Source organism: Rhipicephalus sanguineus, chromosome 3, assembly GCF_013339695.2.
Source record: "Rhipicephalus sanguineus isolate Rsan-2018 chromosome 3, BIME_Rsan_1.4, whole genome shotgun sequence".
In the NCBI taxonomy this organism is placed as follows: Eukaryota; Metazoa; Arthropoda; class Arachnida; order Ixodida; family Ixodidae; genus Rhipicephalus; species Rhipicephalus sanguineus.
In genome coordinates this window covers 210,894,446-210,919,941 of record NC_051178.1, presented here as the reverse complement: position 1 = coordinate 210,919,941, position 25,496 = coordinate 210,894,446, and the positions used below count along the sequence as shown (strand labels likewise).

Below are 25,496 nucleotides of genomic sequence, written 5' to 3'. Positions count from 1 at the left end.
AGGGTAGGCATTTTTTTTCTTGTATTTTGAATTTTCTAAATTGAATAACTTCGTACTGCGTGCCGCTATCGCTGCCGTTCTTGCTGCACTAGTTCGTCCGTACTTCTACGCAATCCACGAGTAAAAAATGGGGGGTTGAAGAGTGTTAGAGGGCCCCTTTAAGTTCCCCAAGAAAGACTATCGTCTTTAAAAAGAAAAAAGAAAGCGGGGTGGGGTGCTCAGTTTGCCTATACACACTGGTACTAAAATGAAGCAACATGTGAGAAGAAAACATTATTTCAGACAGACCAGAGGACCATCCCCCATTCATATGGTGTACTGACTGTAGCGCAGACTTTTGTGTACCATGTTTCGAGTTATGGATTACTTGTAATGCAATTACTTTTTTTTTTCTGTAATTGATTACGAGATTAGAAATTCCTTGGATGTTCCCATGAATTTGCCCACAGACGATTTTTTCAGGTTTTCACTGTCTGCAGCACCTTCAAGTACCAACAGCAATGAAGCTGAAGCATGTTGCTTCCTGGATGACTCAGAGGCATGCATCGAAATGCTGTGCAATTACAAACTGGTGCACAAAGTGTTCCAACAGTGCAACACCACACTTCCCTCTAGTGCGTATGTGGAGAGGGTCTTCAGTGTTGCAGTGGACGCCCTCATGAGGAAACACGAGAAAATGACCGACCCAAACTAAACTTCGAGAGACAACAGCTGCTGAAACTGAACAAGGTGTAGAAGACAAAAAGCATTAAATGTACAACTGCACAATACCTACTTAAAGTACAGCATGGCATAAACAGCGAGGCCGTCGATAAATTGAACGATAAAATTGGTACCATAAAAGATTCAGCAACGATCGGGATGTGATCTATGTAGATGCAGCAGCATATGAGAATAGCCGAAACGTGGCCATAGTAGCAACGAATATTCAAGGGGACTCCAAGGTCAGTGGCACTATACGTACAGGAAAGGCAGAAGTGGCGGAGGAGGTGGCTATAGAAATAGCACTAGCCTGCACAAAAGCCCACGTCATAATCAGCGACTCCAAAATCGCTGTTAAAAATTATGTAAACGGAAGGATCTCGCCGGAAGCGCTAAGAATTCTAGCCAACTTTCGCACCGAGTGGCTTGTTCATGTTATATGGGCGCAGCTCACTCCTCCCTCCCCGGGAACGAAATCGCGCATGACCTGGCTCTAGAATTGGCGGGCCGAACAGGCGCAGCACGAAGCCCTGGGACGGAGAGAGACCGCATGGTTAGTTACGAGGAGATTACACAACACTACAGGCTAGGAAGGGCCTGCTTTCCCCCGGCACACACTTCGCTAAGCAAGCAGCAGGCATCCGGTCGCGTATCACTACTACTACCCGGAGTTATACTCCGATATGTGTAGGTTTTGTAATCGAAGGGCGGACCTGAATCATATATTGTGGGCTTGCCTCAGAGTGCCAGGGCAAGATAGAACATTCATTAACGGAGAACAGTGGGAGACTGCACTGCTAAGCGCAGAGCCAGAAGTGGAACTCCAAGTCCTTTGGCAAGCCGAAGATGCCGCCAGAGCACATGGACTCATGGCTGCCACCTAGGGAAGGAAGCCCATCCTTCCCAATCTTGCCGTCTAAAATAAAAGTTATTTCCTCCGCCTGCACCTACATACCTCCAATTTTCGTGCCGAATTTCAAAGCACAACTTGCAATTTGACATGAAAATTTGAGCTATGTGCAGGTACCGATTTTCCTGATTCAATTTACCGGTGGCCTCGCTATTTATGCCACGCTACTGTGCTTTAGAATTTCACACGAAAATTTGAGGAAAGTGCGTGCAGGTACCAATATTTCCGGCTTGATTTACCAGCAGCCTCGCTACTGATGCCACACTATTAGTGTATACAGTAGAACCTCGTTGATACGTTCCCGCTTAGTACGATTTCCCGGCTCCTACGCTCGAAATCGCGAAAATTAAAAATAACCTAATACAGTGAAACCTCGGTGATACGATCACGGCTCGTACGAATTTCGGGGTGATACGAATTTTTCTGTGGTCCCGGCCAAGGCCCATTAGCCCGCAATGTATTGGAGTACGGTTGTTGGGAAGCGATTTGCACCCTGCGACGTTTGATACGAATGTACACCAACGCACAAGTACGAAGGGGTGCTGCCCAGCGCTGTCGCGGAAGACCCGGCAGGCGCGGGCATATGCGCTGTGCAACCATCAACGGTGCGTCGTTGCCTCCGAGATAGTGCGCGCGAATCTTGGCGGCCTTTAGGCGCCTTCGCGTTTAGATTACAGATGACGGTGACGTCGCGCCTTTTTTTTCGGGACGCGTTGACGCGTGTTCCTGTGCTCGAGGCAACCAGCGTCTTCGCTGGTTGTCAGAGTTCGATGCTGCAATATTCGGGTTGTCTCAGGATTTCAATACACGTGACCACGACGTTATTTTCGGTCCGGACCGGAACTAGGTGGCTGACCTCTGGCTGCCAGCGAGATGCCAGGAGTTCGAAAATCGAAGAGTCCTTCCATGTTTTTTGAGAAATAAATGTTTTTTGCCCTCGCACCTTGTCAGCCTCAATTTTTACTGAATTCGGATCGTACGTTTTCCCGGATTGTACGTTTATTTTCCGCGTTTTTTTCGGAAACGTATCAACGAGGTTCTACTGTATATGTGCTACTGTGAAAAAAAGTTTTATGCAAAGTAACATGGGAAGTACTCAATTCCTCTAAAGTACTTTTTCAAGTACTTTTTTGAGGCTGTAATTATAATTGTAATTGGTTACTTTTTACAGTGAAGCAATTGTAATTGTAATCTGTTACTTTTTTCAGTAACATGCACAAGTCTGCTGTAGCATTACGATACTCCACTAAAAACCCGCTGATACGTTTTTCAGGCGACCATTAAAAAAAAGAAAGCATAGGAGCTGGGAAACGCAACAGCCGGGAAATGGGAAAAATGACAGTAGTTATGAAAGAACGAAAGAAGGAAAATTTTAAGGGCTCGCCTTTTTTGCTAGACATTACATTAATTAGAACTAACAGACAAGAAAGCCAAGGTAATTATGAAATGAACACAATTTTACTTCAATGCTTTTGCATAAAAAAAAATTGTTCAACATTGGCTAATGCAATTTTTTTTCACAGCTGATCAGCATAAGGTGAGCAACTGCAGTGCTAGATAAGAATTGGGGTAGTTGGTACAAATTACTGACTTGAGACTAACCTTTTGTCATAATTAGACACCTGCAGTGCCGTGTGGCTTTTGCCACGGTCACTTAGGTGTACATTTCTTCTAACTAAATCTGGCGCCTTTATGGCTAATGAAAACATCTGCTCTGGCAGCTGGGGCGGTATCCGAAAGCAACCACACACAGCAATACTTTTGCTATTGCGAGATAATCGTCAGACACACCAGCGTCTGCGAGCAATAACGTTCTTGGTTTACTGTCTCAGCACAGTGCCAGATTGGTGTGTTGGTGTGGCTTGTAGAAGTGAAAGTATCTTCGAAAGCGATTGTCTGAGAATACAACCCCTCCTTCCAATCTTTGTCTCTGCTGCACGCGTTGGCATGCTCAGCCACGATCTCGTCGACAGATAGAACCGCCGAGGCGAGAGCAGCGCTATCCACAGAAACGTGCTCATTGTATGCAATTCCGTTGGTACCAACAGTTGGAGGTCTGAATGAGCTAAGCACATGCAGCTTGCCTGCACAACCAATGCGACAATTTGCAAGTAAACAGACAGCACAAGAAGACCAGGGGAGACCAATGAAGGAAGGACAACGATGAGTCCATGCGAACGTGACAGCACAACCAAGAAATTTCGGAGGCCTTACGTTTACCAATTTTAATGTCATGTGATGTCATAGACAGCATATTTAAACAGTGAATCTATATCTCCAGGTCTATGCTTTTGCTGGCAGGAATTGAAAACATGCCATGGGTGACGTCAGACTGCATTGTGCAGCGTAAAAAGTAGGAGCGTGTGAATATTCGAACTTTCGAATATTTTTCTAATAATGTTTGCTATTCGATTCGATTCACACTGGAATTTTACTATTCGAAGTATTCAAAGTTCCGGAAAATAAATATAATGGTTTCATTCCCTGAAACTTAAATCACAGTGTTTCCAAATGATGCAAGTAAACCTTATTCTACTCACGAACTTCGACCTATCGAAAGTTAACGGCCCTCACCGCACTCCGACGCTACTTTAGGTAAAGTAGCTCGACCACTGCGCACAGACTAGAAAGAGTTCAGTGTAAAAGTGTGACGTGCGGCATCTGCTTATACTGTACTTAATCAAATGTAATGCACACCCAATTTTTGAGAGCTCTAAATCAAACAGCATATCGCCTAATGTAACAAGATCTTTTAAAGCTCTGGCATGCCCCTCAGTTGATGTTCAGAAGAAAAACGAAAGGCAAGCACAATGCATCTTCATAGAAAGTGAAATTTATTCTGGTGGCAGTTCCTTTCTATCAGTGATGCAGCTTTTTTTTGGCTATAAGGTCACTTCTGGATACGCCTCGATCGCTTGGCAATTTAAGGCTGTTACCTTGACAAGCTCGGTCTACACGGAGATGCTTGAGAACTTCTGCATGCTTGTCATCGAGGACCGGATATTTTCTCATTTTCGGTCTGTAGAAACTCTGCTTGGTCGACATGCAGCTGAAGATTTGCTTCCTTGGTTTGCACCACTCATGCACACAGGTTTCGAACACGCAGAATTTGCAATGCCCATAGACTGTCACTCCACCAAGTGGATGTCAGGAGAACCTCCTGGAGGAGGGTTAGCAGACGACAAACTCCAGCGGCTCCCTTGTTCGGATGTGCTCTCCCAATTGTGAACACTCTGGCAAGAAAGAAACACTGCGACTATGCATGTTTCGTGCATCAGTGAACAAGCCTGGCCCTCCGTGACATGACAAACCCAATTCTTTCTCGCCAGATGCTAAGTTTTCGTGAAAATACGTGGTGAAAAAACCTGGGCAAGTCAAGCTGCCAATGATGACCTGCAGCGTATACATCGCAGCTGCGTGAAGTTTTCTGTTGCCAGGTAGGTTAGTGATGTGTTATTGTATGTTCTTTTCGGTTCTTTTTTGTTGAAGCTTGTGCTGTTTCGCTTGAACACAACATTTGTCGGCGTTTTTGTAGTGCATGAGACCCACATATATTGTACATGGGGAGTCACGTGAGCTGTCGATGTCCTCTTTTATAGCTGAACAATAACACAGCATTCATAACAAACGGGTGACACTTTAAAATAAGACGCTTCATCGTTTGTCAGAACAGTGCTGTTAAGAATAATGCAAGCGACCATTCAGTCATTCGGGGCTGTGTATGCTCCATTGCTATCGTGAACTAAACCAAGTACAAGCCACATTGCGGGGTCAGTGCTTTCCTCAGCAGCAGGGGTGGAGCCAAGGGGAGGGGGGAGGACACCCCCCCCCCCTTAGAGCAAACAGTCAAAACACAGCATCTAAGTTCCAAGCCCCCCCCCCCAAAGGAGCTTGCTTGTTGTGGGCAAAACGGTTAAAGTTACGAAATGTGTAGTTGCGGCCACAATGCAAGTCAACTTCTCTGTACCGTCTGAACGGCGTTGTTCTACGAATTTTCACGTCGTCGAATTCTTCGAGGTTGGGAAAAGCATGCGCGTGAATTTTTTTTTTAGATTTATGTTTCGAGGTGCTGATCGAACTTGCAACATTCGAGACAAATGAACTGAGCATGGCTAGAGTCCGAGCATGACTGTTTTATTACATGGCTGTGACCCAAGCACTAGTAAGTGGGATGTTGAATACCATAAAGACGTGCTTGTGATGACGACACAACATGTTTAGAAACTATTGTCACGTTAAACATCAGTCCCGTGCAACAGTGATTGTGTTACTTGGTAGCGGCCTATTATTGCAGCAAATCCGTCAAGCAGGCTCGGTAATTACCTCGCAGTGCCGTTTATTTCATATGTCAATTCTAGTTCACGCAGCGTCACTTCGAAATCCTGTAGCATGCACAGGATTTCGCAACGCATAGTTGATGCACGGCAGCCTTGGACAGTAACTAGTTACTATTTTGAGTAACTTGTAACTGTAACACGGTTACTTTTTTACACAGTAACTGCAACGGGAAATTCTGTTAGTTACTTTTGTTTTATAAAAAAATTATCCCACCGCAACACTTGTTAAAGGCAGACGTTAAGGGCTTTCCACTTTTTCAAACTTTTTTCTTTACCATGCTCTTGACCTTTCAACTTTCCATGATAGGGCTCCCCTCGCAGTAAGGAGAGGAGGTCACTAAGAGGATTATTTTTCCTGCAGAAGACCGAGGTCGGAGGTTGGTCTTTAATGCAACTTCAAGCTTACTTGTAAACTACATGTCGTAAATCAATCACGTTGCAACTGAACAGCTTGCTAAGTTTACATCTGTTCACATCTTTTAAAGGACCCCTAACAGCGAAATTTTTGTTTATGACTTTTTACTGTAATTTGTAGCTTTGTGTATGGTAATCCCGAAATTGAATCGTAAATGCTCTATCATATCGTATAATTAATGCTAGCATTGTTAATTGTGACCATTTTAGCGTCACTTCAAAACACCCGCCTAAAATAAAATAAGAAACTAGCGCCCTTGTGGGGGAGCGCCAAAGAACACGTGCGCTCAAGCTGTGGTGACGTTGAAAGCGCAGTTTTCAAATCGGGGCCTCGCACGTGGTAGAGTGAAACGATGCGGGTGCCTCGGTATGAGTTAAACCTGTTAAGCGTGTGTCCCCTCACGAAAACTACCTCGAGAGCCACCCGACAACAGAGCAAGAGGGTTGAGGTGTTCCACAGATGCGGGTGCCTCGGTATGAGTTAAACCTGTTAAGCGTGTGTCCCCTCACGAAAACTACCTCGAGAGCCACCCGACAACAGAGCAAGAGGGTTGAGGAACAATACCCCTTGCCGGGTGCCAGTAGTGGCATTCTGTGCGCCCCACAAATCTTCTGCGACGTCTACAATACTTGCCTTACTCGCGGAAAATCAGGCGGGGCCTCAATCTACGTCATACCAGTGCGAGGTGCTGCCAACTCAGATGAGCACTCAAGCTTACTTAAACACCAAGTTAAAGTATCTTAAAGGCAACGTTCGACATTAATAATCGGTCAGAAGTGCCCACATTTACAGAAAAGTCAAAGAACGCAAATATCTCGAGGTTTCAATTTTGGTGCCAGGGGTCCTTTAAAACTTCTTTGAAACTGATCGTAAAATGTTTACTGCTACTTAACACAACAATTATTCACAAAATGACAGACGTTTCACCTCCTATGCAGGCGGCATCCTCAGTATATACTGACAACAAAAAAAAAAAAAAAGAGAGACGAGCCGAGGCAGACATGTCTTTGTAAATGTCCGGTAGATGGCCGTGGCTGTTGTTGCAAGCCGATGCATCGCGGCGAATGAACCACGATTTCAGGAGTTTTATTTTCCCGCACCTTCGTTCACGAGCCAGCATCAGCGTACCAAGGTCGATCGAAATAGGTCGCAAAGCTTCGGGCGAAAAGTGGTTCACAACCTATTGCCAGCAACATCAGCAAAGAGAGTTGTGAGTGCTGCGATTGAAGCGCGACTAGATGTGGAAGGAACAAACACTAATAGCGAAAAACCAAGTTGTATCCAAGGGCGAAGTAATCATTATGTTTTATGAATTACATTTATTTCCCGAACAATATTGCCACGTGCTGCAATGTGCAAAGATTTTATGATAGTGTTTAATTATCACGAAAAACCTTTTTCTTTAGTGCCCTCTGAGAGGCGAACGCCGTTACTATTCAGTGCAGTTGCGGCCCTTGCGGTCATAAGGTGCATGTAAGTTAGCCTGTGACGACACGCCCCCTCACGTGTTTTGGTGTTCCGCAGTTGCGTGCATTCTCTGAATTATTGTGGTGAGAATTTAATTTTTGCTGTGTGCCGAATTGTAAGGTGCAGTTTATCTTGATGAACATGTTGAGTACGGTGTCTAACAGAACGATGCAGATAACAATTAACGCCGAGTGCTTCGGTACCCGCGGAACAATGGGCTGTGCAAGGATGTAATAGCAACACGTACACTTGGCGACCCATGTCTTCTAGATAAGAAACTGGGGCAACGGTCCAAGGTACTGTGCTCTCGCTGGATTTTCGTGAATCAGTATTCCTGTGGTTTAGTTTCCTTCGTGAACATGCAGTGCCTACTATTATTCCTGTTATCGGTGAGCAGATCGCTAAGTTATCTATCGCACTACAATTCGCATGCCTGCATATATATTACATGTAATGGCAACTTATCGGAGCATAAGGCAAAACATAGTGCACGTAGTGTCCGCACACGTTTTGTACTTATTAGCAAACTTGGTGCTCACTGTTTGCAGTGCAATAAAGTTGCGTTATTGTGACCATTGAACAAAACATAAATGTCATAATTTTAGTGTGACTGGGCGTCCTTTCTTCTTGTTAGAACACAAGCAATGCGCACTTTGAGGCACCTGCGTATGTGGGAAGCAAATAAGCAATGCTGCAAATATGAGAGGTATGCTGCTGCTTGCTTTAATCCAGCTGCATAATATGCCACAATTGCATATTAAATGTTCCAGGAATAATGTTTAAAAGTATACCTAAGACAAATTAAACGGCAGTACACTTACACACCACTGTGTAGTCATGAGTCAATGCTGTTGTTCCTGTGCATCAACCACGTTTTTTACTTCTAGTATGAAGCATACAAAACGATTGCTTGCGTTGGGCTCCCTTTTAGGTTTCATTTCATTTCATTTATTTACCATTTCACAGAGCAGAGAGCATGGGAAGAAAAAGCTCAGGAGAGCTTGACTAGGCTTCCCGGCCTGTTACAGTTCAGTGTTACGCAGTGGCAGCACACACATTCTGTGCAAATACAGTCGAACACGGATATATCAAACCCACATATATCGAATTTTCGGCTATATCGAACTTGTAAATTATCCCCTTGAAAATCCTTTGTAAAAGTATAGAAATTCGCACGTTTATATTGAATGGTATTTTTACCCGCCATCGGATACATCGAACGGTGCGCAAGCTGGAAGGCGCGCTTCGGCGCTCGCTGCGCCCTGCGACCTTCGCGGCACCGCACCTCAGCCAACACCCACACGCTCGAAAAACGTGAGGGCGAGAGGGCTCGGACTGTACTCCTGTTGGGCGCGTTCTACAACTTGCGGAACGGCTTTTTTTTTCTTTTCTTTCTCTCTTTCTTTCTCATGCTTTCTCCGCGTAACCGTCGGCTCGGAGAGCAGGAACGAAGGAGCCAGCGGCCTCCTCTTTTCGCCTTTTCTTTCTCTTTTTTTTTCTGCTGTTTTGTGAGTTTTGATTGGCCAACCACAGCCCGCGCCTTTCATATTTGCTCAGCCAACCCCAGCTCACGCCTTTCGTACATCGCTGCTGCCCTCGCAGGTAGCCCAGGTAGCCATCGCTGCCATCGCGACTGATCGCGAGTGCTTTGTTGGCCGAGTTCACTTCCGTGAGTTGTCGCACACCACTGCATTCCTCTTTTGCGTGCGTGCTCACCTGCGAGCTCAAAAACATTGAGCTGAAGTTTCTGTCGGCCAACACGACAGCGAAGCTGCAACCTCTCGACCAGGGCATCATCAAGTCCTTCAAGATGGACTACAGGAGGCGACTCCTTGATAGGCTGCTGGTCAACCTCAGCATGGGCACCGAGCTGAAGGGTGACATGCTTGGTGCCATTCAAATGGTGACGGGCGCCTGGCGAGACGTGAGGACGGACACAGTGGCCAACTGCTTCCGCAAGGCAGGCTTGGTGATGGCGGAACTTGCGAAATCCGGTGAAGACAGCGACGATGAGCGTATAGATGACGTGTTTCACGAGTTGTCATCCTTCTTCCCGGCTGCCGCTCCACCCGAAGTGTCTGCGGACGATTTCGTGGAAGCGGACTGCAATGTTCAGGCTGTTGCGAGCCTTGCTGACGAGGATATTGTAGCTGTGGTCGCAGGGACCCAGGATGCCCAGGCCGACAGCTCAAGTGGCGGCGAAGATCGTCCGGATGAGGCGGCAGCTACACGTGTGTACTCCGCCGCTGAAGTGGCGGCAGCGTTCGGCTTGATTCGCCGTTTTTGCGGCAACATGGAGGGAACCGGGCTGTCGCACCTGGACAGCCTCGATAAGATCAAGCCAGCGTCTTCAACTTCATTTCGAAGACGAAGAAGCAGGCCAAGATAAGCAATTTTTTTTCGCGCAATAAAACATTCTGTTGCATCGTGTGTGCGGAATTAGTTGTCATTCTTGAATGCACCGATTGTAGGTGGTCGTCCGCCACTGGTAAGGTCTCGGGGCTTGTATTTTTTTATATCGAATTTTGATATATCGAACTAATTCGTGATCCCCTTCGAGTTCGATATATCCGTGTTCGACTGTACAGAAATGATAACATTGACTATGTGCGCATACAGTCTTCAAGAGATGCAAAAATAAGCGCTTAAAATACATCATCATCAAGGCCATTGCACGTTTAAAATTGCAGATATGAGTCTTATCATAAAAAAGCTTGAAGCCCAGACCTACAACATACATCAATATCAACATCATTTCGGGCTAAAACATTTAAAACAGAGGGTAGAGTAATTCTTAATATTTGGCCACCATACTTCTTGGTGTGTGAAGACTTTACTCCGAATTTTTCCAGATGCCGAAAAGGGTACACGGAAACAGTTTCTCCTAGTTCTGCTGTTTCGTTAAGCACTGATATAAAAATGAAATAAAAAATAATATATCGAAGAACTAGGAGTAATTTCTACACACTAAACCTTTGGACTAGCCTTTGGAATAGCAGCAGTTTGGGAGAGCTGTGCAGAAGGATGACCTCTGGCTGAGTTGTAAATAAGACTTAAAGCTTTATTTTGAAGAACAAAGACCTTTTTTAACTTTGTGTGTGCGGTAGTTCCCCATATAAGCTGGCAATAATTCACATGTGAAATAAACAGGGATTTGAAAAGCAACAATTTCATTTTAAAAGAAAGGACATAATTATTACGGTATAAAAGACCAATAAGGCTGTGTCTTTCATTTAGGGCTTTACCACGTGCAATTATGACTACCCGCATGCCTTCGTACATTTTTATTAAATAAATCCTATCATTTCATTTGTGACACTTATTTTATACAGTAATGGAAAAGTAACGACATTACTTTTTCACAGTAACTGTAACAAGAGTTACTTTTTTTTACTTAGGTAACCGTAACTGTAACACAGTTACTTTTTACTGGTAACGTGCCCATGACTGACGCACGGTTATGGAGATGAAATATAACCTTGCGCACCACGGAAAAGACAAGGTGGCGAGCATTTGGCACTTCCCATGATTTGGGCAAGTGTTTGGGTATGATATGCATTTGAGTACAGCTCATTTTGTGTGCTCCAGTGAAGCGACACAGGCCGTGCGTATCTGTCCATATGCTAGCAGATGGGGTGACCCTCCTCCGGCAGACATCTTGAATTGCACAGCGTGCCACCTATAGTTTGTGGGCATTGCAAATAGATGCAACATGGCGGTCCTCAGCGTGAGAAATAACTTTCCTTTGATGTAAGCTTTCACAATCAAAGGGGCACATCCCCATTTACACTTTCCTGGGAACAAACTTGATGCAGACAGACCATAGCAGAGCACGAACTAAACCTGTGAGGACTAGCTTTACAGTGCCTGAAGTAATACACTATAGTACTAGCTTTAAAATGCGTTCCGTCGCCGTTTTGTGATGGCGATGTCACCACATCTGCCTCTGGAGGTCAATTGTTGCCAATCCCACAAACGTGGTTTCGGTTTCGTACTCAATCGACTCATTTTGCGAAAAGTGCTTTCAGAATAATGTCTTGGCACCAAGAAATCCGTTAGTATCACACTAAAAATAGCAAAATATCAAGTTTTCCATGCCTGCGGCAATACTGCTCGTTACACATCCACTATGTGACAGCCAACAGCACAGTTTTGTTTTCAAGCTGCGCACAACGCGCTGCCGCCAGAGCTGCGAGTTACAGTGCAAAAGGAATAGTTTTCTGTTTGGCCATGGTTAGTACGATATTTTACCATGAAAGCGTTAATTAGCCACATTTGCAAAAGCGCGCATTCGTCTGGCATTCACAAAAGCCGTGTGCGAAAAACACGTGATCTCTCCCACCGGTACTGACACTGGCACAACTTCCGTAAAATCACTCGCAGCAGCGAAGTAAGAGAGGGAAATCCGCACTTCAAATGAGGAACTCCCGACCCAAAGGGAGCGCGCGCCCTTGCACACCGCATTAGTTGGGCCTTCGCAGAAGATAAAGCGGGAGGAGGAGATGTTGAGGAAATAGCGTTTTTTCCTCTCACGTGTGAGGTGTTGTCGACACCATTTTGGTTGTACCAAATCATGCAAAGAAACACAATTCAGCCTCTGCATTGCCTCATTTTTTATAAGACAACTAAGGAACACCGCTTTGCAGCACTCCTCTAGGACCTCACCAATCTAGCCAGAAGATACACTTTCATGTTCATATCTCATAAAAATATGCTTAGGGATCCTCTGCAACTTTTTCCTGTAATTTCGCATGGAAGTATTAAAAGGATGTTCGAGAAATATTTAAAAAATATTCGATTTGCACAGAAACTTAATATTCAAATTCGCTTCTCAGCCAAAATTTTGCTATTCGTACAGCTCTAGTAAAAAGTCAACAAAGCCGCTCTCCATGGCAACTCGGACCAGACCAGGATGCCAGTTCACAATGTAACAGTGGGGTTCCCAATGCATTTTATCCTATGGGAGCTGTGCTGGCTGAAAACGATGTAACAGCGGGGGTTCTACTACATTAGCATAACTACGCTGTATAAAAAAGAATTTACTTTACACCAGAGAAAATGGACGTAACACATATGACTAAACAGTACAGTCAACGTCCGATTTTTCGGACTCCCTAGGGACCGCAAAAATGTCCGAAAAAATGAATTCATGCTCTTTTATTCCACTCAAGCAGTCAAATCGCCACAGCCATGTCAGAAATAGCTTTAATGCCTCCTAGTACAATTATCAGGCATTTTGGTGTGCGCCCAGGCTCTCAAAAATAAGTTCGGTACCTGCCACGAACCTCGCTTAACTACATCGCCTGCAAAAGCCATTTGCAAGTTTGCATCTCGTGATGAGCGCCGCTGATACCAGCAAAGCACGGGATAGATTACGGCTCTCTCACATGGAGTGTTTGGAAACGATGATGCGGAACACAAAGACTGTGGAGGAAGAGCGGGCGACTGGTCCGGCTTTCCCCAATACGTGTGTGCATGTAAACGAATGCGTACGCACATCGCCGAATCTCCGCTGGTACGCAGCATTTGCTCCCGTGTGAAGCCGATCGTTTCTAGTTGTGAGCAGCACATCGCCAACTAACATGACGCCATCACTGTACTGTTGCTGTATCGTACACACGCATTTATCATGAAACGGTTCGTTATGCGCACTTTGTTCCTGACCGCACACGGGCACGGCAATGGCGAGCTGCTTTCATCCGTGGAGGCAACGCGTCTGTGCGGCGAACTTAGCGGTCTTGCACAAAGAGGCAGCATGAATGGCGGCGCAGCGCATTTAGGTTTTCGCCTATTAAATGCATGCAGTATGCACGCAACTGCGCTAGGTCACATGCACTACCAAGCAGTTAACTGAAGATGCTTATCGTAAGGGTTGTCAGCGATTAAGCTGTACTGGCACGTTTGCTAGCTGCCGCCATCATGCCTCCGTGCATTTCCGCTGCTTATCCGTAAAGACATCGCCGCACGGTGCAGTGATAGCGGCCCCTGTGAATTTCTGGTCTGCTTCACCCCACAACACTTCAGCATTGCGGCGAAGCTGACTTTCGGACTCAGGTACTGTCGCAAACAGATCGACTTGCAAAAGCGCTGGTTCGAACCTACGAGATGATAGACTGGGCAGAGGTGGGGGCCTCAAATAATGCCTTTCGGACCTGCAATTTGTGCGGAAAGTCCAAAGAATCGGACGTGGAAGAGTTTCAGTGTCCAAAATTTCGGACGTTCTAATACACTGATATCTATGGGGCTGGTGACGGTGCCGCGAAAGCGTCCGAATTTTCGAGCATGTCCGGAAAATCGGGCGTCCAGTTGACTGTATACAGTTGACTGTATTTCATATTTATATACTGCTTGGTGCTAGCAAGAAATTGTAACTGCACTGTCACTATAGTAATGTGCAGTTCCTGCACTACAATGCTGATATCCAGATGCCAAAAGTACACACGAAGATTCCCACAGAATCCTACTGACACAACACATTTAAGGAGAGAATTCTAAATCCATGCCAGCTCTCAGGTTGCAGCATAATGCCACACTTGATTGGACAGCAGTTTTTTTTTCCTCAGTGAATACGTACTTCTATAGTGCAAATTTTTGGTCAAATAACGGCGCAGATGCTTCCATGGAAGTCCTGTACAGTAAAAGCTTGTTAATTCGACTCTTGTTAATTCGGAAAATCGGTTAATTCGGACACGTCATCTGGTCCCTGTAAACACACGCATCACTTTATGAGACTGGGTGCTCGTTATTTCGGACAGATTTGACCGCAAATCGGATAATTCGGCGACTTTCGGGCCGCTGGCGAGGCTCGAAAACGAAAAAAGAACAATTCGGAAGAAAAGTGAAGCTCAAACGCAGCATCGCCATGGACATCAATTATCGACTTTGCTTGGATTGAGACTGGTTGAACGCCTTTTTTTTCGCATGTGGGTTTTGTTGCTTTGTTTCCGTTGGTGTGCTGCATCGTTGACCGCCGATTTATCGAGGAACGTTTCAGTACGGCTCCTTTAGCTTGATCGTTGCTGGTGCTTTTGTGCTGACTTCTCGTGTGACCGCACTCTCCGCCGATGGCAACGCCGGCGAAACAGCCCAAGTACGAGGCCAAGGACTTCACCACCAAAGTAGAAATTTTGTGTGCTCTGAATAATGGGCTCTCCCAACAAGAAGTGAAGAGTGATGAAAGGGGATCCTTGTATCCGCGGCAAAAGAAGCAAGGAACAAGTAACCGTACTTTTAGCCGCCAACGTGACGGGAACAGAGCGCTTGCTGCTTCTCATCGGAAAGGTTCAAAAACCACGCTGCTTTAGGAACATCAACAATCTTCCCGTGGATTACCGTGCCAACCGAAAAGCGTGGATGACGGGTGAAACTTTTGCGGACACTGCAGACATCATGCAAGCTGCTGAGCTCCTTGAAGGGCTCAGAAAAATTGTGTCCGCGTGAATATCTGCTCGAAAACAGACAAGCATCCGCGATTACTTTGTTAAGTAAAGGTATGTTGAAAAAACTCGTGCATTTATTGTGTTTATTTCGACCATTCGATAATTCGGACATTCGGTTAATTCGGACATTTTTTCCGGTCCCTAGAAATCCGAATTAACGAGCTTTTACTGTATTTTCCTAATCACTCTCTCTCTGTGTCTGTGTGTGCATGTGCACGTAAAGTGATGTTGCCAAGTTTAACCTGCAACAGTTACAACTAGCTAGCAGACGGTTCCTCAAACTGGGTTCTGTGCATTTTAGGGTTCTGCGAGCGGTCAGAACGAATGCGACCCGCTCCCATTTTATACCTATTAGCACTTAATTTATGACTTCAACAAGAAAGATTTCAAGAAATTTTGCATGTAACGAAGCCATTGCACACTAAATCAGCACGTCAGATGTCTGTGGGTAGCGAGAGACCCATGCGATAATGGCACTCGTCATTTAGTGCAAGCCATGAAATTTGCAGACCCGCGGTGAGAGAGTGCGTGGAGCACAATTCATGCTCGTGAGCGCAGTTTCGTAAAATGTGCACGGGGATCAATTTGGTAATTCTGCAAGCAGAGATATGGAAGATATTGGCTGTTCAAACGACATTAATGGGCCTGCGGGACGCTTCGTGGCGCATGGCGTGCCGGCATTCACATGGGTCAGTTTTTATACAGTAGAACCCCGCTGTTACGTTCCTCACTGCTGCGTTTTCCGGGCTGTTACGTCGTTTTCCGCCGGTCCCGGCATAGCTCCCATAGGATACAATGTATTGGGATCCCCGCTGTTACGTCGTAACTGTCGGACCGTTCCCGTATGATACGTCGCGAAGTGCACTCGGAGCCGACCGAGTGACTACCGAAGAGAGCGGCCATGGTGCATTTTCACACGGCTTGGCCTGGTTTGACCATAATCAGAGCCGTATATTCTATATATATATATACAGTAAAACCTCGGTAATTTGTACTCGGTTAATTGGGAATCCTGGAAAATTTGTATTATTTTGTGCGGTCCCAAATTTTTACATGTAAATTTAACCGGATAATTGGTGCGGCCAGTCTGCGACTTCCCGGTTAATTGGCACACTTGGCCGCGACTTCCAAGATATGCAAAGGGTGTTGCGAATCTCGGAGGCTGTAACTAAAACATGCATTTTTTTTTTGATGTACGGATCTCGAAGGCCATGTTTTTTTTTACCGGAAATACGTCGTAGACGCCATGTTTTAGCAATTGCCAGGCGGCGATGCGTGCGGTTGCGATCATGATCATCATCATCTCAACAGCGATGTTAGCCACTCTAGCGAAGTGAATGTTTTGTGGAGTCTTTGTGCCATTTGGATGTCGGCTGGCGAGCATTGTGCGATTCGGTGCGACTGCTCCATTTGTCTCCTGTCTCCGCTTGAGTGTCTTCCCTGTGAATTAGTTGATTGAGGTGTGCTTGGAAGGAAGATGCCGAAGTACAAGAGCTTGTCCCTGCATGAAAAGGTGTGCTTAATTGAAGAGGCCAGCAAGTCGACGGCGTCGAAAACGGCTCTCGCCGAAAAGCACCACGTGCCTCTGTCAACGCTGTGCAACATCATCAAGAATAAGGAGAAAATTCTCGATGCTTACAGCAAGACGCACTCGTCAAAGCGTACACGAGTACGCCCGCCTACGTACGCCGACGTTGAAGCAGCTCTGATCGACTGGCTGCAGAAAGCCAACGCAGCACACCTTCCTGTGAATGGGACCATATTGCGTGAGAAGGCCAACCAGCTGGCGCTGCAACTTGGACATTCTGAGTTTAAATGCAGCAATGGATGGTTTTGCCGATTTAAAGAGCGCAACAACCTGACATTCGTGACTGTTTGTGGCGAGAGTGGCAGCGCGGATCAGTCTGTTGTCGATGGCTGGAAGCAGCACACCTTGGCTCCACTACTCGCCAAGTACGAAGCAGCAGATGTTTACAACCTTGATGAAGCTGCTCTGTTCTACAAAATGTTGCCTACGAAGACGTTCGCTTTGAAGGAGGCAGACATTAAGGGGCGGAAACAGAACAAAGATAGAATCACTGTTTTGTTTGGTGCAAGCATGTGCGGTGAGCACAAGCTGCCACTGCTTGTTATTGGGAAGACAGAAAAGCCTCGTTGTTTCAAAAATGCACGACTGCCATCCAAGGATGACCTGATCTATAAAAACAACAAGAAAGCTTGGATGACGGCTGCACTCTTTGAAGAATACGTGCGGCACCTTGACCGCAAGTTTGCTCGGAAACATATTGAGCGCTTACAAACAGGGACGTAAGGGAGACGACAACACAATGCGCTAACTTCAACAATTTTATTTCCAGGAACCACCAAACTATATATCCGTGCACAGTGGCGCCACCAGTCCATCCACTAGCCAACCAAAAAAGCCCTCTCCCGATCTAGAAGGTCAATTGACGGTGCACTCACGCACGTGTCACCATTGCGAGATATAGCCTGGGCTTCGATTATCTCTCGGACGTCTTTATCTTTATGCTTTGCAAGCACCTTACATGAATCATACATCGGTACGCAACCGCATTCCAAACAATGTGTTGACAAATGGCCGTAATTATTCTTGTTTTTGACATTTAACTTGTGCTCACGAAGACGATCATTAAGACATCTTCCCGTCTGACCTATATATTTATTTCCACAGGTCAGCGGGAGCTCGTAAACCACCTCTTGTACACAATCCACTAGAGGGTCGCGATGGTTCTTGGAGCATCCGACAGCTGGCCTGCGGTACGGGTCCGTCAAGCTACATAATCTGCCACAGTTTTTCCGGGGCTGAGAACACTACTTTGATGTCCACACGACTAGCTATTTTCTTTAGATTGTGAGCCGTTTTGTGCAGATAAGGCACTACTGCCACTCTGCTCCTACTTTTCGCCTGTTGGATGGCTGCGTCCTGAGGACTACTGTCCAAGCGGCACCTTTTAAGCAGACCCTCGACAACGACACCTGTACAGACTCTGGGAAACCAGCTGCCAATAACCTTTTGGACTGACTCATAAGACTTTCATGGATCTTATGGTGGCAGGATTTCTTCAATGCGTTTCCAAAACACAGATTGGCAATGCTTCTCTTACGAGCTTCGAGTGAGCAGATTGGTATGGCAACAGGGGCTTATTAGCTCTGGGTTTATATTCCCAACACGTGTGCTGTTCCATGAATTGAAGTTCAATATCTAAAAACCGTAGCACGTTATCGAACGGCTCTTCAACTGTTACGATGAGTGGGCTAAGGCCAGCAGAAAAAACGTTTTTGAGTTTATCTACCGATACGTGTGATTCCGGCTCGAAGAGGACAAGGTAATCGTCTACGTATCTTACAACTTTTACCACCCTGTGCTCCGACAAGACCTGTGCCAGATTCCTGTTATGGTGGGCTAGAAAAATGTCACTTAGTAAATAAAATTGTTGAAGTTAGCGCATTGTGTTGTCGTCTCCCTTACGTCCCTGTTTGTAAGCGCTCAATATGTTTTCGAGTTCCGTTTACCAACACGCCCAAAAAATGGCAATGCTAAAATTCATTTCTAGTACATCGGGCTCTTTTCTGTGTTCTTCGTTCAATCCGTGTTCAGTTGCCCCCCTCTTGATTCATGCCAACTGCCAAGCTCGTTCACTTTCCTTCTTCATCCGCTGCAAGCATCTACCCGATGAAGTCGTGCGATTGTTTGGTGGGTTTGCCCCTTCAGCCGGGCACGGCATCAGAGTCCTAAAGATTCTGAGGAGTGAGTGGCAAAGGCAGGCTCGGATGTTGAAGGATCTGCTGAGAACCTCCTTGGAAGAACCAGGAAGGTCACGAAACGCCAACAGGGACTGGAGAGATTTCCTAGCGATCATCAGCAGCGGCACGGAATTCCTGTGGCAGAAGACTCTGCCAGGCTTACGTGCCAGCATCCCTGGGAAGACACGGACAGCGACATGCGGCGTCAGAACCACCGGCCAGGTCAGTCTACCAGACTACGTTGAAAGCGTTCTAAAACTTGGACCTAAGTTCGCCGTGGAGCCAAGGTTGAGTGCGCCGGAACTTTTGAGCCTAGTGCGACGGATATCAAAGTGTGCCCCGGAAGGTGAAGCGAATAGATGTATATCAGAAGGGGTAGATGTGATCTCGCGAAACAATCCCAATGCTTCATGTGTGCCTGTAAGCCGCGTAGCGTCTTTCTTAAGGCAGAAGCAACTGTGTGTTCTGCCAGCAGATAAGGAAGGTGGATTTGTTGTCCTCGGGGAAGGTGACTTTAACGAGAAGGCCTGCTCTGCAGTTGCCAATGTTTTTAACGAGTGTCACGACGTGTCCCTTAGGAATATAAAACTAGAAGCAAAACGCCTTTGCAAAAAGGTGGGCCTTAGTAGGTTGTTCCGTGATATTGACGAAGCCAAGAAAGATAGCCTTCACATCATGTTTAGCGCGAAGACGCACAAGCCCGAGTGCCCTTTAAGGGTAATAGTGTCAGAGATAGGATCATGGCAGAAGAAGTTAGCTCTTTTCTTGCAAGAAAGACTCGGAATTCTAAAAATTGACGACCCTTTTTTGGTTAAGCATTCCGGGGAAATTGTAGAGTTCCTGAAGAATAACGCAGACAAAGGCTTGTTGGCCTGCTCCTTTGACATAAAGGACCTGTATTATTCCTTGCCTCAAAACGAACTAATCGCATGCGTAGAAGAATGTATCGACGACTATGGCGCAGTTGCTTTTCAGAACTCAGCCGGGGTATCTGTTCAATGCTTTTTAGATTTGCTTCGCTGCTATCTCCGCTCGACATTTGCCACATGGAATGGGAAAGCTTTCCTACAGAAGCAGGGCGTCTGCATCGGCTCATGTTTGGCGCCGATACTAAGTGACATTTTTCTAGCCCACCATAACAGGAATCTGGCACAGGTCTTGTCGGAGCACAGGGTGGTAAAAGTTGTAAGATACGTAGACGATTACCTTGTCCTCTTCGAGCCGGAATCACACGTATCGGTAGATAAACTCAAAAACGTTTTTTCTGCTGGCCTTAGCCCACTCATCGTAACAGTTGAAGAGCCGTTCGATAACGTGCTACGGTTTTTAGATATTGAACTTCAATTCATGGAACAGCACACGTGTTGGGAATATAAACCCAGAGCTAATAAGCCCCTGTTGCCATACCAATCTGCTCACTCGAAGCTCGTAAAGAGAAGCATTGCCAATCTGTGTTTGGAAACGCATTGAAGAAATCCTGCCACCATAAGATCCATGAAAGTCTTATGAGTCAGTCCAAAAGGTTATTGGCAGCTGGTTTCCCAGAGTCTGTACAGGTGTCGGTTGTCGAGGGTCTGCTTAAAAGGTGCCGCTTGGACAGTAGTCCTCAGGACGCAGCCATCCAACAGGCGAAAAGTAGGAGCAGAGTGGCAGTAGTGCCTTATCTGCACAAAACGGCTCACAATCTAAAGAAAATAGCTAGTCGTGTGGACATCAAAGTAGTGTTCTCAGCCCCGGAAAAACTTGGCAGATTATGTAGCTTGACGGACCCGTACCGCAGGCCAGCTGTCGGATGCTCCAAGAACCATCGCGACCCTCTAGTGGATTGTGTACAAGAGGTGGTTTACGAGCTCCCGCTGACCTGTGGAAATAAATATATAGGTCAGACGGGAAGATGTCTTAATGATCGTCTTCGTGAGCACAAGTTAAATGTCAAAAACAAGAATAATTACGGCCATTTGTCAACACATTGTTTGGAATGCGGTTGCGTACCGATGTATGATTCATGTAAGGTGCTTGCAAAGCATAAAGATAAAGACGTCCGAGAGATAATCGAAGCCCAGGCTATATCTCGCAATGGTGACACGTGCGTGAGTGCACCGTCAATTGACCTTCTAGATCGGGAGAGGGCTTTTTTGGTTGGCTAGTGGATGGACTGGTGGCGCCACTGTGCACGGATATATAGTTTGGTGGTTCCTGGAAATAAAATTGTTGAAGTTAGCGCATTGTGTTGTCGTCTCCCTTACGTCCCTGTTTGTAAGCGCTCAATATGTTTTCGAGTTCCGTTTACCAACACGCCCAAAAAATGGCAACGCAAGTTTGCGGCCGCAGGGCGCAGCGTTTTGTTCGTCGTCGATAATTGCCCAGCTCACGGCGACATTCAGAACCTGCAGGCAATCAGGCTGGTCTTTCTACCCCCGAACACGACGTCGCTATCGCAGCCGATGGACCAGGGCGTCATACACCATACCAGGAAAATATATCACTACAATCTGTTGAAGCGAATGCTCCTTTGCTATGACAACGGAAAGGAGTATAACATTGACCTCCTCGGTGGTATTTGCCTCATTGTTCACGCATGGAGGCAGGTGGAGGCCACCGTTATTCGACGGTGTTTTGAGCACGCCGGTTTTGTGAAAGAAGAGGCAACCTCCGCTGAGTTTGCTGTCACCGCTGTCACTTGCCCGTTTGATGAAGAAGGGGAGACTCTCTGCGCTCGATATGAGGCTTTGCACTGCGGACGAGGAGTGCACTCCAATCGGATTCTCCGAGTACGCAAATGTCGAGTGCACAGTGCAGACGTGTTACGCCGACATCGACAGCGAGATAGCTGCGAGATCGACCGATTCGGCCTCTAATGTTGACAGCGATGACGAGCCCTCCCGAGCACCCCCTTTGGCGGATGTCATCGATGCCTTGAGTGTTGTGCGCAGCTTCGTCGAGTGCAACGGCGGCGAGGCTGAGATGCTGCGCCTCATTGACAGGCTGGAAAATATGACTTTCAGTGCTGGGAACTACCGAACGCGTCAGTCACGCATGGAGAAATTTTTCTCCAAGTAGGCTGACTTGCCACAATAAAGGTGTGACTTCCGTACATCACGTTTTCTGGCTGATTTCTTTGATTTCGCGTTGTTTCGGATAATTGGGAATCCCGCTTAATTGGGATATTTTTCTCGGTCCCGAGGCCTTCGAATTAATGAGGTTTTACTGTATGCGGCTCTGACCGTAATATTAGCCGCATGAGAGACGCAAGCAACAGGATCTTTCAATTGATGCAAACAAAAGCATGGCCTTCGAGATTCGCATTGCAAAGATGGCGTCTATGACGCAAATGCTCGCAAAAGCAAGGCCTTCGAGATTGGCATTTACTATTGACAAAAGCATAGCCTTTGAGACTTGTATTGCACAAACATGGCGTCTATGACATAATCGCTCGCAAAAGCAAGGCCTTCGAGATTGGCATTCACTTCTGCCATCGCGTTGGCGTACTCATCATCATCGTTATTTGCCGGAGGACGGGAGGAGTTCTAGCTGGTTGGAGCTCGCATGGTCGTGCACGCGGTTCGCGGTCGGACTCGCCACGCTGGTCGTGATTGCGTGTGCTTAGTTTTTTCATGCCTACAGCTGTTGGTGTTAAAAAAATCACATACGTTGATTACATTTCTGTGGATGAGGCCGTCCCCAGCTCCGCGTTTCTATCCATCGACTAGATTGCGGCTGAGCGCGCCAATTTTCGTGCTGCTCGTGAGCATTGGAATAAAATTCTGTACCACTACATATTTTGTCGTTTTTTATGTTTTTCGGCTCTTACGTTTCCCATCTCTTACGTTTATTTCCTACGGTCCCTTCAAAAACGTATAAGCAGGGTTCTACTGTACATGCTGATTTGCCAATGCACTACGTCGGTTTTGTAAAGAAAATGTGCAACGAGCACTTTGAAACGTGCAAGAGGCATCGCTTTGTGCCAACTGGGGTCTGCATGAGCACTTAGCTTTATGACTGGTGTACAGATGGCTGTTTCGCAGTGTGATTGACATGCTTTCCTTTTTGTTATGCAGAATATAAAACAGGCTTTTGTACATCTGGCATTGCGTTTGCGTGAACACGTTGCTGACGGCGCATGATGCCTGAAGCATGCACTGTATGGTCGCGACTCGCGGAGCAGCACAGGCAAGAGGGGGGGAATCACTAGCCTATCTATGTATTATTGAGAGTGCCATATCAACAGGGATGGCCTTAGAGATTAAAGATAACAGGCCAATACGGCAGCATTATTACTGTGGTTAATACTGTCAACACATTAATACCGTGGCACATTAAGAAGTGTCATCACCCCCTCTGCAGCCCCCCCCCTCCCCTCTCATTGTGACCTTCCTCATGCTTAAAAAGTACATGAAAAAGTTCAGGGTTCCGCGGCCCCCTAGAAGAGAAGCCGTTGCGAGTTCCCAAGGCCCCAAGGCCAGAAGGTTTGAGAATGCCTGAGCTAGCAGATAGCAGTTAGGCCAGTAACTTAACAGCATCTAGTGTGTTTCCAACTTAGGTATCGCAATCAGGTTTCTCATATAATGAGGCCAAAAACAAACTGTCACGACAACAGCAGAGCCAATGCAGGTGCAGGGTTGAATACATGCCAATAGCTACTCACTTCTGCCAGGCTTCCTGACTTCCTTGAGCAGGCAGCCCCTGATAAGACCATTGTCACGCCACGGTGGAGCCACCTGGCCATTTCTGTCCTCCCAAGAGGCTGGTTCGTTAGGTGCCCAGCCATTACTTGTCTCCTCCTCTGCTGCAGAGACAAATGCATTAGTTGAATCAATTCATAGGACCTGCTCCAGTGCCAGAATATATTCAGCATAAAACTTCTACAGCCATCAAGCTGAAGCAAAAATCAATTGAAACTTCACATCATCTTCGCCCATTTCAAAATATCACGTTTATGAGTGATATTCTCTTGAAAAAAAATGTCACTTTTATGTGCATTCGTCTTGAACACATATCGAGGCACACCAGCACAGAGACATCAGATTTGGGATTATACTGAAACCAACACTTCTAACACAAGATGTTTGGGTTGTTCAATTCATTTGTATGCGAAGGTGTTTCTCACTTGCTGACTAATCATTATTGCCAAATGTTATTTTAAAGGGTCAGTAAACAGGCCCTAACTTTTTTTTGACGCCTCCTAAACAAACTAGCTCAATCATTCAGGAGGTGCCAGCGATCACATTTTGCGAATATCACAGCGCAGTGCACCACATGGACGCCTCATTTTTGAAAATCAAGTCCCACGCCCATCTCCTGTGCCTGAGTGGTAGTCCTCTTCTCCCACAAAGTGACATAATGTTGCACATGGGCAATGTTACGTAGCACTGACCTCATCAATTGGTCCTCTGCACTATGAAACTGCACCTTGGCCCTTTCAGTGACGAGGTTTTAACTACGCACTTGACGCACCTGTCATGCATTTGTTTACCTCGTCAGTGCCTCGCAATGCGCTTCCTCAATGCACCGCCTGTGCAACTATGACGCAATCGCTGATGTCGTGTTACGTTGCCAATGTGGGCGTTGTCACGACGACGGGCTATGCCTACGCCTCTGAGCGCGACAGAAAAGAGTAGCGAGGCCGAGCGACAAACTGAAACCAGCCTAAATGATTGTTCTATCCCCTGTAACTTCCTTACTAATGCACTTATTCGGAAAATTTTTGCGGCAGCATGTTTACATCAGACAAGTGCGCAGTTATCTCTTCTTCACAAATTTTGGGCAGTGGGGTTGACTGGCGCTATAAACATGCTTTCAATTTGGTTTAGAATAAGCAAAAGTGCTCATCTGAGTTGGCAGCACCGGTATGACACATTTAATGGCTCCTTCAGCTCTCTGTAACATTTTGATGGTTCTGCTAGCATTGCCAACATTATATACAGTTAAACCTGCCTACAACAAACCTCCATACAATGGATTCCTCGATATTACGAAGTTGTTCTAATTCCTGTCGGTTACTCCATAGAAGCACATGTATATTTGTGACCTTTATGTAACAAAGCAGCAGTGGGAGACACCTTTAATATAACGAATTTTTGCCGCCAACAACCTAGGAATTTTGCCCCGAATATTGTCATTTCGGCACGCGCAGGAACCACATACATCTTCTGTGGTTGCCCCGTCGACTGCGAGGCGAGAGCGAGTGCTCGTTTGTGCGTGCAGCTGTTGCGCGAGGCAGGCAGGCGGGCTTGCGCACCTTGAGCCGGCATTCATACCGATTAGGACCCTTCCCCCTGCCTTCAAGCCTCATTTAGCATTTAGCCGCTCGCGGGTGCCTATACGCTAACTGCGCTGGCTTTCTTAAAAAAAAAAAAAAAAAAAGAACAACAACAAAAAAAAAAAAAACCCTTTTGCGTTGGCAGTGCCACTCTTCAGTTGTTGCAGAAGTCTCTGAACTGCACTCCATTAACGTGACACCA

At 46.3% G+C, this 25,496-nt stretch overlaps 1 protein-coding gene across 1 annotated transcript in view; it reads right to left on the bottom strand.

Annotated features, from left to right (window-relative positions):
- The window catches only part of LOC125757756 (integrator complex subunit 6-like), a 45,578-nt gene that overhangs the window by 3,862 nt on the left and 16,220 nt on the right, over window positions 1-25,496 (bottom strand). The window contains 1 exon segment of the mRNA XM_049413872.1: window positions 23,681-23,821. Coding sequence (XP_049269829.1) covers window positions 23,681-23,821 — 141 coding nt within the window.